This window comes from Sinohyriopsis cumingii, chromosome 16, assembly GCF_028554795.1.
Source record: "Sinohyriopsis cumingii isolate HCF-2022 chromosome 16, ASM2855479v2, whole genome shotgun sequence".
NCBI classification, from domain to species: Eukaryota; Metazoa; Mollusca; class Bivalvia; order Unionida; family Unionidae; genus Sinohyriopsis; species Sinohyriopsis cumingii.
The window spans coordinates 7097738-7112275 of NC_142976.1; the positions used below are offsets into that span (position 1 = coordinate 7097738).

At 33.3% G+C, this 14538-nt stretch overlaps 1 protein-coding gene across 4 annotated transcripts in view; it reads left to right on the top strand.

The window, feature by feature from the left end:
• LOC149779890 (uncharacterized) overlaps positions 1 to 14538 on the top strand; it is an 83498-nt gene that overhangs the window by 21734 nt on the left and 47226 nt on the right. For 2 of the 4 annotated variants that reach the window (XM_089936575.1, XM_089936576.1), the window contains exon 5: positions 3840 to 3860. The exons of the other annotated variants lie outside the window; for them this stretch is intronic. In XM_089936575.1, the coding sequence (XP_089792701.1) occupies positions 3840 to 3860 (21 nt within the window). The remainder of the gene's footprint in view (positions 1 to 3839; positions 3861 to 14538) is intronic. 4 annotated transcript variants of the gene reach the window in all.

The following is a 14538-nucleotide window of genomic DNA, read 5'->3' on the forward strand; positions in this document are numbered from 1 at the left end:
TCAACATGATGATATTGAGTTCAAGGTCATGGGTTATGACTCCAGTTTTTATTTGTAATGAGTTTTGCACATGATAACATAGACTTGTGTGAATGGATTGTTGCATAACCTGGTTTGTGGATTTAGCTGAAGATTACCTTGAACAAGTGCTAGCTAAATTTTTATAACTTAGGCTTTTAACCTGTGATTACAGCATTTATGTCTCTTGGTTGAATTAATTATTGATTTTAACTTACTTAGCATGTATAAATATCTGGGACAAGTTTATTGATCCACTAGACATCTATGAATATCTTGACAAGTATATTGGACAAGTTCAGTGATATTATGTACATTTTTGAATATTTTGACAGTATCTTAGACAAGTTCAGCGATCTTTACATTGATGAAAATCTTGACAGCATCTTAGACATGTTCAATGATCGTTTATACATGTATAAATGTCTTGACAATATCATGGACAAGTTCATTTATATATATATGTATATATTCATATATATATGAATAATTTGACAGTATCTTGGACATTGTCAACGATCTTCTATACATGGCATCACGTTCATTTTTTTTCACTGTACAGATCTTGTGAATGTATTAACTCAGACATTAAATTTCTTTTTTGTTTGTTTGGATTTATCAAATATATCTTAACAGCCTTCAGGCTCCAGAAGTTTAAAAGAATACAGGAAGGAAAGAAACATTTCAGACATTCAAGACTATTCTGTTTTGGCCAGTTTAGTTGTTCATGTAAATTGTTAACAGTTGAAAACAAAACAAAACAAGTGCATTTTTTGCATAATATGTATTCTTTGATACTATAACAAAACAGTAAGTTATTGAACATAAATCAATTTCTGATTTGGATGGAAAATGTGACAATAATAATATATATGAATCAGTATATTGTCAATTAATGAAAAAGAAAGAGTTGTTTATCATATAGCTCACTGCAGTTATTTTTAAAAATAAAATCCAGCAGCACTTTTTGTTTCCTTGACACGATTGCTATCTGGTGACCATTTATGACATTCATTGAATATTGAGTGCCACACTTAAAGCTATCCTGTTGCTTGCCAGTACTCATACAAGCCGTGTTCATCCCAATGAGAAGTTCTTGAGATGGACTTGCAATGTGTTTGTGACCTTCACCATCATGGGCATCTTTATCTGATCCAAACATCTATTGGAAAGTTTCACCACTGTAAACAAAAAAAATTAATAAAGTTTGATTCAGACCTGAAATAGGTGATGAAAAACAGATGATGTATTTATTCTTTTATTAATAATTTATCCCAGCTTTAAAATTAATTATCTTGTAATAAATTGTAAATGATATATTTTATCCAAGACTTGAACTTAATTTATGTGCATGAAAACTTCAAATAGTTTATGAAATACAAAAGATGCCTACCTTTGAAATAGAAATACAAACTCAGGAACTTTGCTTCTCGACTGCATACACCTAAACTCTGACGTCCAAGAGCTGTCCTTTTAACACATCTCAACCAATAATAACTAAGCAAGACAAAATAAAAATCAAAATACTTACTCTAGTGTGTCTGCCAAAATAAGTTTTATGTTCGGTCTCTTTTGTCTCCTCTTCTCCAATGGTTGGTTTAATGACATCAAAGGCTAAGAAGACATAATGGACCACCATTTAATCTCTTATTATTTATAACGCTGCAGAAATACTGTACATGCGACACTTGACATTAAACACCCCAAGTTACAATAATAAGATAATTGATTAACAGCTCATTGTGTACATATGTTAGCTATTCTTTTTACAATTCAAATTCAATTATTTCGCCATTCACACCTGTCATTGTACTAGCATAACATTTCCAGTCTCCAATTGACTGGTTCTGGCATGTTTTTTATGTGCAGATAGAATATGTAAAAATAGTCTTTTATTCAGTCAAAACAAAATTTATTTCAATTTTCGAAAGTGGTAGATTTCAACTATAAAACAGTATGTGTTGTAGATGGTTTATGAAGCAGTATTATTGGCCTATCACTAGAAGATTCACATGTTCATGTATGCTTTGTTATAAATGTGGTTTCTGTGTCTCTGTTTCTGTATGTGTTTATATATATATATATATATATATATATATATATATATATATATATATATATATATATATATATATATATATGTGCCTGCACAAACAAACACACACACAGAGTTATCTTCTTTGACTTGCATCTATGCACAGCCATTAAAAAAGACACCAGTATAAAAGGGAATGTCTTGCCCATTTCATATAGTTTAAATTTGGTTGGTCCTTGTCAATGATAGAAAAATTATGAAAGTCTCTGGGCAACCAGATTTTCAAAGTAGAGATTTATGTTTAACCAGTAAATTACAGAACTTGGCCCCTTCCCCAAGACTGCAGTTGTGTAACTTATTTAACAATTTTTGTCATGTTTATACTAGTCAGGTCTAATTGCACACAATCACGTAACTCCATCATTCCTTCTAACGGAAAGTTTCACAACTTTACACACAGATTTAATCTATTTCAAATCAGGATATAAAAGATAATCAATGCAATTTCATTTTTTGAGGTATTCTGTCATTCATAAGTTTTCTTAATGTTTCCCAGGAACTTTTCTGTATGTTTTGCTTTACATTATTATAGTTTACATTATTGTTAATCCTATACTATTAATCCACTGTCTAAACTGTTGCTGTGAACTTTCCATGTGGAATTTTAGTTTAGCCTTAACCTAACAAACCAGTATTGTATGCAACAACAATTCTGACTGGTCTGATTGCTTGCAGTATTCACATTGCTGTAGTTAACCAGTGGAAGCAACTGTAAAACAGTCTACAGCAAATGCCCATTTCTTCAACACACCAGTGATGAAATATAATAATAGATCATAGGCCTTAAGTGTGTCAAGCCCAAGATGTAATACTAGATCATAGGCATTAAGTGTGTCAAGCTCAAGATGAAAAAAGCCACTACTGTATTCCAACATTTGTGAATATTGTTTTCTTTAAAGGTTGAAGCAGATAATGTGGACAGTGATTATCCGATAATGAGCACTGGTAGCTGACATGAGCGTTAGTGTGCCCACTTGCTGATAATGATTACCCGACAATTAACCATGAATTATATGGAGCTAATTAGGGCACCAAAGTGGACAATTTATTTATCAAATGGTTGTCACCAGGAAATGTTTACAATTCCATTATAATTTGTGACATTCATTTTTAAAAAATAATACTTTCAGGTGCCCCTGTCATCTTTCACATTAGTGAGATGGTTGCCCAGCAATGATTTTAGTTGTCCAGAACTCCCAGGAATTGGCTTTTTCTGCCTGTGCTTATCATGATCTGTCTTAGGCATTTGTAGCTACCTGATGTAGGGACTGATAGGTGAAGCTTCAGTAGCAGCAGTTGGTCACCTGTTGGTGTTAACTGGTCACAAGTTGGTCAAGTTGGTATTAATTGGTCACCTGTCAGTGTTAATTGGTTGTAGAAGCTGTTATTTAGTTGGCTTTGGTACACAACAAGATTGATGAAGTTTGCCTATTACACATTGTTTTATATATTCACTAAGTTTTACTTATTCAAACAGTCATAATTGGCTTGCAGTATTTAATACTTACCAGTGACTGACTGGTTTTGGATTCTGCCTTTAAAAGGAATAACTATAATTATGGTTCATATTATCACTATATTTTAATCCTTGCTTCACTTTACTGGCATTCTTGCTTTACTTATAGCAACAATATAGTAGCTGTTGCAAAGATCTTTAGATGTGATGAAACATCACAGATATGTTTCCCTTTGTAAAGATGACTTTTTAATCTTTCTGTACTTTCAGGGAGCCTAGCACACTGTCAAGGTATTCTGTAACACCCTGTAGTGTATGCATTCAATATTATTTAGATATTTTGTGCAATTTTCATAACATAAATCTGGTATTGTTTGTGAATGTATTTTTTTTAAATACTTTGCACATATTCACAGGGGCTGGAAATATTTTAAGCCTGACATTTGAGACCCATCCCCCCCCCCAAATCTGGCTGACTTAGTCTCAGTTGAATCATAACAGGTATATTGAACCATGTTGATAGGTGGGGATGACAAATGAAACAATCACGTGTAACAGTAATATAAATATATATATATATATATATATATATATATATATATATATATATATATATATATATATATATATATATGTGTGTGTGTGCAGAAATGAGATATTGGTTTGTAACAAGTAAATATATTTACCATTATACCTTATACCAAGCAATGCAAAGAATTGTATCTACTGTATTGTAAGCTTGGGTTGAAGTAAGAATAATATATAGCCCAAGATGTCATAGGCCTGGTGACTTTAGATAAATATTTGGATCCAGAGGTCAAGAACAAAATTTTCAACCCCTGATATTGCTGTAGTTGTTTTGTAAAAGTGCATTAAACCTTAATAAACCACACTTATAGCAGTCTAAAACATTTATTAATTTTTGAATTAGTAGATCTTCATATTATTTTTTCCATTAATATTGAGAAACTAAGTTTGATAGTCATAATCATGTCTCACTCTTATGTAGTGGAGTAATTGCATATTCTAACATGATAATGCTTTTAATTGTTCAAAATGACCAGTAACAGTATTTCATTCTGTGTCCCATTCAGTAAATAATGCAACAACTTACCAATTATTTCATTTGTGAAGATCAGATTGAACTGGCTCCTTATTCACAAGAGAGTTCATTGGCATCAGCAGTTAAAGGCAGATTCCACTACAAAGGGGAAAATGTCAGTGATGGTTACTCCAAACTTAGCTGTCATAAAGAAAATTGCTTCTGATCAGGATCTGATTGGCTGGTTGACCTGTGTTACTGCCAGAAAGTGATTGGCTAGTTGACCTGTGTTACTACCTGAAAGTGATTGGCTGGTTGACCTGTGTTACTACCTGAAAGTGATTGGCTGGTTGACCTGTATTACTGCCTGGAAGTGATTGGCTGGTTGACCTGTGTTACTGCCTGAGAGTGATTGGCTGGTTGACCTGTATTACTGCCTGAGAGTGAATGGCTGGTTGACCTGTGTTACTACCTGAAAGTGATTGGCTGGTTGACCTGTGTTACTACCTGAAAGTGATTGACAGTGAAGCTTGATACCTGATTCATTATTGTCAGTGTTGATTGACTGTTTAGGGGAGACAATCGGCCTACAACACCATTCTTTACAAGGTCATTAGGTTTTATCACATCCTGATTGATTCATGTGGTTAAGAAGCACTAAAGTCTACTGGCTTGACCAATCACACAATGTGTAGCATATGCAACCTTCCCTTTGTAAGCAAACCGACTGCTTTGCAGTATCAACCATTAATATATCCTACCATGGTGTCTTGTAACTATATTTGGATGGAATATATATTCACGCTTCATGTAGCACTTCATAAATTTTAACTTTAACCTGCATTTCTGCTGAAAAGCTTTTAATATTTCTCTTCAAAACAACCATCTAGATTTTAATTTAAATATATTTGTGTATGATAAATGGCACTTTTGAATAGGTACCATAATTAAGTCAGATCAACTGCATAGGCCTACAGCTACCATCACATATTGCACTGCCAGATCTGGCTCAATGCAGTTTGTTAGGAGTAATCAGTACAACAATCAGCATAAACCATGATCTGCCATTGTATAATGCACTGGTAATTCAGGGTCTGTTTGTGTGCAGTTGGACTTGTACATGAGCATACACAATATTGTGACTCAAATTGTGGTACAGTTTTCCATTGCTTGGTCAGTAGCTTAGCTTTGCATCAGCTTATATACTGGCATGGTTACTTTTCACATCAAGGTTTTCTTTCATTTCACCAGGATTTTTCATTTGATGTTTTTGATGAGTAGATCTTGGTAGCAGTGTACTTGTTTAATGATATATTGTTATTACTGCCAAGTTCAATCCTGTTCATTGCATGATGAATACAAACAAAAAATCCAACATTACTTCACTGGAACTAAAATTCAAATCCCTGTGCTTTTCATTACATATTCTCTCCAACCATTACCAGCCTCTACACCTTTTATTACATATTCTCTCCAACCATTACCAGCCTCTACACCTTTTATTACATGTTCTCTCCAATGATGATGATTCCATACTTTTTATTACATTTAATCTCCCCACCCCACACACATACTTTTTGTTTCCAAGCTGTGAACCAGGAGTTTTAACTCAAATATGTGTCCTTCTGTTGTGATGATATATTTACAGTTTTGGTCAAGAAATATACAAAAATGTCACTATAATTGTAATTTTTGTATGTTTGACCTTAACTCCCTCTAATGAACCCATGAAAAATGGACCAAAGCAATACAGCTCTTACAGATAGCTACCACATAGGTTGTTCGTGTACCAAATAAATTAGGAGGAGAGATGGTTATGGACACACAGACAGACAGACATATGGTTGAGTAGATCGACAGATGTTATCACAATATTGCCATATTTAAGCAAAAAGATTATAATTCATGTTCTGACAGTCATTGCCCTTATAGAAGGTAGCTTCATCTATAGTAAAAAAAGTGGCCTTATGAACATGGTGGTCTCATGATGGCAAGAGACTAATTTGAATAAACTATTTCGATGATTTGTACAGTGGCTTTATAAAAGAGACTGCATCCTTTTAGAGGAGCATATCAGGAGGATGACCATTGTCTAGCCAAATATGTTTACACTCAATGCAGAATAAAGTAGGGCAGTGACCATTGGCTAGCCACATGTGCCAAGGGTTGATGTATGCCAAAGTTCAATGCAGAATGAAAAGGATTGATCACCCTGGGCTGTCTATATTTAAAATGACAGGGGATCCATGATTATACCTAAATTGTATCTGTGACCATATCATAATGAAAGCTTTGTAATTAGGAGGTACTGTAAATGGAAATGATAATTAATCAGGAAACAGTGTAAATGAAAATGATCGTGTTTAATCAGGAAGCACTGTAAATGGAAATGATCATGATTAATCCAGAAACAGTGATAATGGAAATAATTATGATTAATCAAGAAGCACTGTAAATGGAAATGATCATGGTTAATCAGGAAACAGTGGAAATGGAGATGATCATGATTAATCAGGAAACTGTGTAAATGGAAATGATAATGGATACTCAGGAAACTGTAAATGGAAATGATCTTGATTAATCAAGAAGCACTGTAAATGGAAATGATCTTGATTAATCAAGAAGCACTGTAAATGGAAATTATCATGGTTAATCAGGAAACAGTGGAAATGGAGATGATCATGATTAATCAAGAAACATTGTAAATGGAAATGATCATGATTAATCGGAAACTGTAAATGGAAATGATCATAATCAGGAAACAGTGTAAATGGAAATGATCATGATTAATCAGGAAACAGTGTAGATGGAAATGATCATTATTAATCAGGAAACAGTGTAAATGGAAATGATCTTTATTAATCAGGAAACTGTAAATGGAAATGATCATGATTAATCAGGAAACATTGTAAATGGAAATGATCATTATTAATCAGGAAATAGTGTAAATGGAAATGATCATAATTAATCAGGAAATAGTGTGAATGGAAATGATCATTATTAATCAGGAAACAGTGTAAATGTAAATGATCATAATTTATCTGGAAACAGTGTAAATGGAAATGATCATGATTAATCAGGAAACTGTAAATAGAAATGATCTTGATTAATCAAGAAGCACTATAAATGGAAATGATCATGGTTAATCAGGAAACAGTGGAAATGGACATGATCATGATTAATCAGGAAACAGTGTAAATGGAAATGATCATTATTAATCAGGAAACAGTGTGAATGGAAAATGATTATTATTAATCAGGAAATAGTGTAAATGGAAATGATCATTATTAATCAGGAAACTGTAAATGGAAATGATCATTATTAATCTGGAAACAGTGTAAATGGAAATGATCATTATTAATCAGGAAACAGTGTAAATGGAAATGATCATAATTAATCAGGAAACAGTGTAAACAGAAATGATCATTATTAATCAGGAAACAGTGGAAATGGAGATGATCATTATTAATCAGGAAACAGTGGAAATGGAAATGATCATTATTAATCAGGAAATAGTGTGAATGGAAATGATCATAATTAATCAGGAAACTGAATGGAAATGATCATAATTAATCAGGAAATAGTGTGAATGGAAATGATCATAATTAATCAGGAAATAGTGTGAATGGAAATGATCATAATTAATCAGGAAATAGTGTAAATGGAAATGATCATTATTAATCAGGAAATAGTCTGAATGGAAATGATCATAATTAATCAGGAAATAGCGTGAATGGAAATGATCATAATTAATCAGGAAATAGTGTGAATGGATATGATCATGATTAATCGGGAAGTGTTGCCATCTCCTTTCGGAAAATACTGGATAGACTGTTTTTAACTGTAATTGGTATTATTTTATTGGACAGATACAGTAGTTAGTGACAGTGCTACAAAATATTAACCAGTTATTATTTTTTGGTGAACCCAATAAATAAGTTACTAAAATTGATTTTAACCTTAAAGCATGTGTATCCTACCCAGGGCCATAGCTGACAAGGGGATATGAATAAATGGTAATTTCTCTGGTATTCTCTCACAATATTTTTCCATTATGTGACATTTTCTTAAGATTCTTTCAAATCAATTTATTTGTTGAACTCAGAATTCTTTTGGAAGACACTTCATGTCATTATACTTTACAGAGAAAGTAATTAATGTGTAGTATTACTTTCATGCTTGAATTAAAAAAATGTGCTAACACTGTCTTAAATAAAACAAGACCTATTATTCACCTTAAATAAAACAAGACCTATTATTCATCTCAGAAAACAAGACCTATTATTCATCCCAGAAAACAAAGAGCTTTCTCAGCCTTGCTTTAGCACAGCTAAATTTGCATTTTCAGAATTTGGTATGGGCAGTAATTAATTATAGTTGGTGCATGTTTAATAGAATGATATTGTGTGTGGTGTACAGTCAGTTAGTTTTAATGTTTTGTAGTGTGAATTCAGATGATGTTTTCATCAACATTCCTCACTTATTGCTGAGGACTTCTCACAAAGCTGAAGCCACAAGCACTGACAAACATATTACCTTATGGACAAATTATCATGTCTATATTTTCAGTTTATACACAACTGGAATGTCACTTGATTTTTGAGACCCTGACATAATTTTTCCCAGTACACTCAGCATAATCATAATTTAGGTGGGTTAATTAGTTAATTTTAATTAGTTTTCACATTGTTAAGATGGATACACTATGTCCATAATGTAAACTGTAGGAGTAATAATCTATAACAGTACACTATGTCCATAATGTAAACTGTAGGAGTAATAATCTATAACAGTACACTATGCCCATAATGTAAGTGAAGAGTAATAATCTATAACAGTACACTATGCCCATAATGTAAGTGAATGAGTAATAATCTATAACAGTACACTATGCCCATAATGTAAGTGAAGAATAATAATCTATAACAGTACACCATGCCCATAATGTAAACTGTCGGAGTAATAATCTATAACAGTACACTATGCCCATAATGTAAGTGAAGGAGTAATAATCTATAACAGTACACTATGCCCATAATGTAAGTGAAGGAGTAATAATCTATAACAGTACACTATGCCCATAATGTATGTTAAAGGAGTGATAGTCAGATTGTCACTGTTATGCATCACCCTAGATCCATTTGGGAAAAAATAAACCTTTATAACTAATTCTTAAACGCTTTCCAGGAGGCCTGCTTTCAGTGTTAAGACCTAGTATTTTGCTAATCACTTTAATTTCTTTTTATTAGCATATAATGGTGTAGCATTATGAATATTTCTTATTAAGCTCCATACTCCTATATCTCATGAAGAAAAGAGAAATATTGTTTATCTCATCCCAAAAATTTGACATTTTTAGAAACACTTTTAAACATAAATTGAGATAATATTTACCCTCTTGGGCAAAATCTATAATTGAAGTTCTGTTAATTAATATTTATCTCAAATGTTAACCATTGATACTGTGCTCTCATATATATATATATATATATATATATATATATATATATATATATATATATATATATATATATATATATATGCATTGATGCATATTTCAGTCCTTGCTTTGGTAAAGGGATTAGCCTATAGTAATTGAAATTCTCACTTTCTACTATGTTACATGTTTATACATGTGTATGTTAAGTAACATTAGAGAACAGCATCCAATGAAAATTACATTCTTTATTATTGAGTACAGGTAATGGTTGATTATTTGTTATTGAGTGCAGGTAATGGTTGATTACTTGTTATTGAGTACAGGTAATGGTTGATTATTTGTTATTGAGTACAGGTAATGGTTGATTACTTGTTATTGAGTACAGGTAATGGTTGATTACTTGTTATTGAGTGCAGGTAATGGTTGATTACTTTCATTACTTATTCTAGCACTCACTCCAGCCTCTATGACTGGTATATGTATCTTAGTCTCCATTTGTGTTTGTGTGTATATAGATATATATAGATAGATATGCTTATAGATATATAGACATATATACACACACAGACATACATGCGAGTGAATATTATCTAGTGTGTTTGTGAAGAGTATCAGTTTAGAAATGTAAATGGTTACAACAAAAAGACACTGTATATGCAAAGACAGAACTGACAGTGTTTTGACATGCCATTGTTGTAGAAATTATATTTCCTAAAAGTTAATTAAAAAAAATACATACTTTCATGCCTGCTGATTTTGCATCTTTTATGCAAGAGTTAGAATTATATTATACTGCCCCATATTGTATGCACATGGATTTAACAGTTGAGGTAGAAGTAGTAAAATCATGGGATATAGAAGGTGTTAAAGTATATTAGCTACCAAAATCCAAAGGCCCCGTAGTAATGATACTATTTTGGCAGATTTCCTTATTAGTGAGTAATATGCTGTTTGTTGGCAGTTTTCCTTATCAGTGATTAATACACTGTTTGTTAGCAGATTTCCTTATCAGTGAAAATTACGCTGTTTGTCAGCAATTTTCCTTATCAGTGATTAATACACTGTTTGGCAGCAGTTTTCCTTATCAGTGATTAATACACTGTTTGTTGGAAGTATTTAATAGCATTAACTTAATACCCTGTATGTTGGTTGTTCCCCTTATTAGTTGTCAATATCCTGTATGTCAGCAGTTTCCTTTATTAGTGGTCATTGTACTGTTTGTTGGGGGGCCCCGAGTGGTCTAAAGCGCTCTCCGTTATGGATCACTGCCATCTCACCTCTGTCTGCGCCGGTTTGAGTCTCAGATTCAGCCAGTGTGGGTATGTGAGAAAGCTTGCTGGTAGCTTCTTGTGGGTTGGTGGTTCTTTCCAGGGTTTTCCAGGGTTCTTCCTCCACCATTAATACTGGCTGCCATGTATAGCCTATCGTGTGCTGAAAAATGGCATTAAACCCCACAACAACAACAACAACTGTTTGTTGGCAGTTTTCCTTATCAGTGATTAATACACTGTTTGTTGGCAGTTTTCTTTATCAGTGATTGATACGCTATTTGTATGCAGTTTTCCTTATCAGTGATTAATACGCTGTTTGTTGGCAGTTTTCCCTATCAGTGATTAATACTCTGTTTGTATGCAGTTCTCCTTATCAGTAATTAATACGCTGTTTGTATGCAGTTTTCCTTATCAGTGATTGATACGCTGTTTGTACACAGTTTTCCTTATCAGTGATTGATACGCTGATTGTACACAGTTTTCCTTATCAGTGATTGATACGCTGATTGTTGGCAGTTTTCCTTATCAGTGATTAATACACTTTGTTGGCAGTTTTCCTTATCAGTGATTGATACGCTGTTTGTTGGCAGTTTTCCTTATCAGTCATTAATATGCTGTTTGTATGCAGTTTTCCTTATCAGTGATTGACACACTGTTTGTACGCAGTTTTCCATATCAGTGATTAATACATTGTTGGCAGTTTTCCTTATCAGTGATTAATATACTGTTTGTTGGCACTTTTCCTTATCAGTGATTAATACACTGTTGGCAGTTTTCCTTATCAGTGATTAATATACTGTTTGCTGGCACTTTTCCTTGTCAGTGATTAATACACTGTTGGCAGTTTTCCTTATCAGTGATTAGTACGCTGTTTGTCGGCAGGTTTCCTTATCGGTGATTAATACATTGTTTGTTGGCAGTTTTCCTTGTCAGTGATTAATACACTGTTGGCAGTTTTCCTTATCAGTGACTAATACGCTGTTTGTATGCAGTTTTCCTTATCAGTGATTGATACACTGTTTGTTGGCAGTTTTCCTTGTCAGTGATTAATACAATTGGCATTTTTTCTTATCAGTGATTAATGTGTTGTATGTTGGCAGTTTTCCTTGTCAGTGATTAATACACTGTTTGTTTGCAGTTTTCCTTATCAGTGATTAATACGCAGTTTGTTGGCAGTTTTCCATATCAGTGATTAATGCACTTTTGGCAGTTTTCCTTGTCAGTGATTAATACACTGTTGGCAGTTTTCCTTATCAGTGACTAATACGCTGTTTGTTGGCAGTTTTCTTTATCAGTGATTATTACAGTGTTTGTTGGCAGTTTTCCTTATCAGTGATTAATACACTGTTGGCAGTTTTCCTTATCAGTGATTAATACGCTGTTTGTACGCAGTTTTCCTTAGCAGTGATTAATACGCTGTTTGTTGGCAGCTTTTCTTGTCAGTGATTATTACGCTGTTTGTACGCAGTTTTCCTTAGCAGTGACTAATACATTGTTTGTTGGCAGTTTTCCTTGTCAGTGATTAATACACTGTTGGCAGTTTTCCTTATCAGTGATTAATACGCTGTTTGTACACAGGCCTCCTTATCAGTGACTGATACCCTGTTTGTATGCAGTTTTCGTTATCAGTGATTGATGCGCTGTTTGTTGGCAGTTTTCCTTATCAGTGATTAATACACTGTTTGTTAGCAGTTTTCCTTGTCAGTGATCAATACACTGTTTGTTTGCAGTTTTCCTTATCAGTGATTAATAAGCTGTTTGTTGGCAGGCTTCCTTATCAGTAATTAATATACTGTTTGTTGGCAGTTTTCCTTATCAGCGATTAATACACTGTTTGTTGGCAGTTTTCCTTATCAGTGACACTTACACTCTTTGTTGGCAGTTTTCCTTATCAGTGATTAATACACTTTTGGCAGTTTTCCTTGTCATCGATTAACATACTGTTTGCAGGTTTCCTTATCAGTGATTAATACGCTGTTTTTTTGGCAGTTTTCCTTATCAGTAATTAATATGCTGTTTGTTGGCAGTTTTCCTTATCAGTGATTAATACACTGTTTATTGGCAGTTTTCCTTATCAGTGATTAATACGCTGTTTGTTAGCAGTTTTCCTTATCAGTGATACTTACACTGTTTGTTGGCAGTTTTCCTTGTCAGTGATACACTGTTTGTTGGCAGTTTTCCTTATCAGTGATTAATATGCAGTTTGTTGCCAGTTTCCCTTATCAGTGATAATTATGCTGTTTGTTGGCAGTTTTCCTTATCAGTGATTAATACATTGTTTGTTGGCAATATTTAATAGTATTAACTTAATACCCTATATGTTGGTTATTCCCCTTATTGTCAATGTTCTTTAAGTTGGCATGTTCCCAAATTAGTGGTCAGTATCCTGTATGTTGGGGGTTTCCATTAATAGTGATCAATGTACTGTTTGTTGGCAGTTTCCTTTAGTAGTCGTCATTGTACTGTTTGTTGGCAGTTTCCCTTATTAGTGGTCAGTATCCTGTATGCTGGGAATTTCCATTAATAGTGGTCAATGTACTGTTTTTTGGCAGTTTCCTTTGTTATTGGTCATTGTACTGTTTGTTGGCAGTTTCCCTTATTAGGAGTCAATATCCTGTATGTCAGCAGTTTCCTTTAGTAGTGGTCATTGTACTGTTTGTTGCCTTTAGTAGTAGTAATTATACTGTTTGGCAGTTTCCCTTATTAGTGGTCATTGTAGTGATTGTTGGCGGTTTCCCTTATTAGGAGTCAGTATCCTCTATGTCAGCAGTTTCCTTTAGTAGTGGTCATTATACTGTTTGTTGGCAGTTTCCCTTATTAGTGGTCAGTATCCTGTATGCTGGGAATTTCCATTATTATAGTCTGTATCCTGTTTGTTGGGAATTTCCTTTATTATCATCTGTATCCTGTTTGTTGGGAATTTCCTTTATTATAGTCAGTATCCTGTTTGTTGGGAATTTCCTTTATTATAGTCTGTATCCTGTATGTTGGGAATTTCCTTTAATATAGTCTGTATCCTGTTTGTTGGGAATTTCTGTTATTATAGTCTGTATCCTGTATGTTCAGAATTTCCTTTATTATAGTCTGTATCCTGTATGTTGGGAATTTCCTTTAATATAGTCTGTATCCTGTTTGTTGGGAATTTCTGTTATTATAGTCTGTATCCTGTTTGTTGGGAATTTCTGTTATTATAGTCTGTATCCTGTTTGTTGGGAA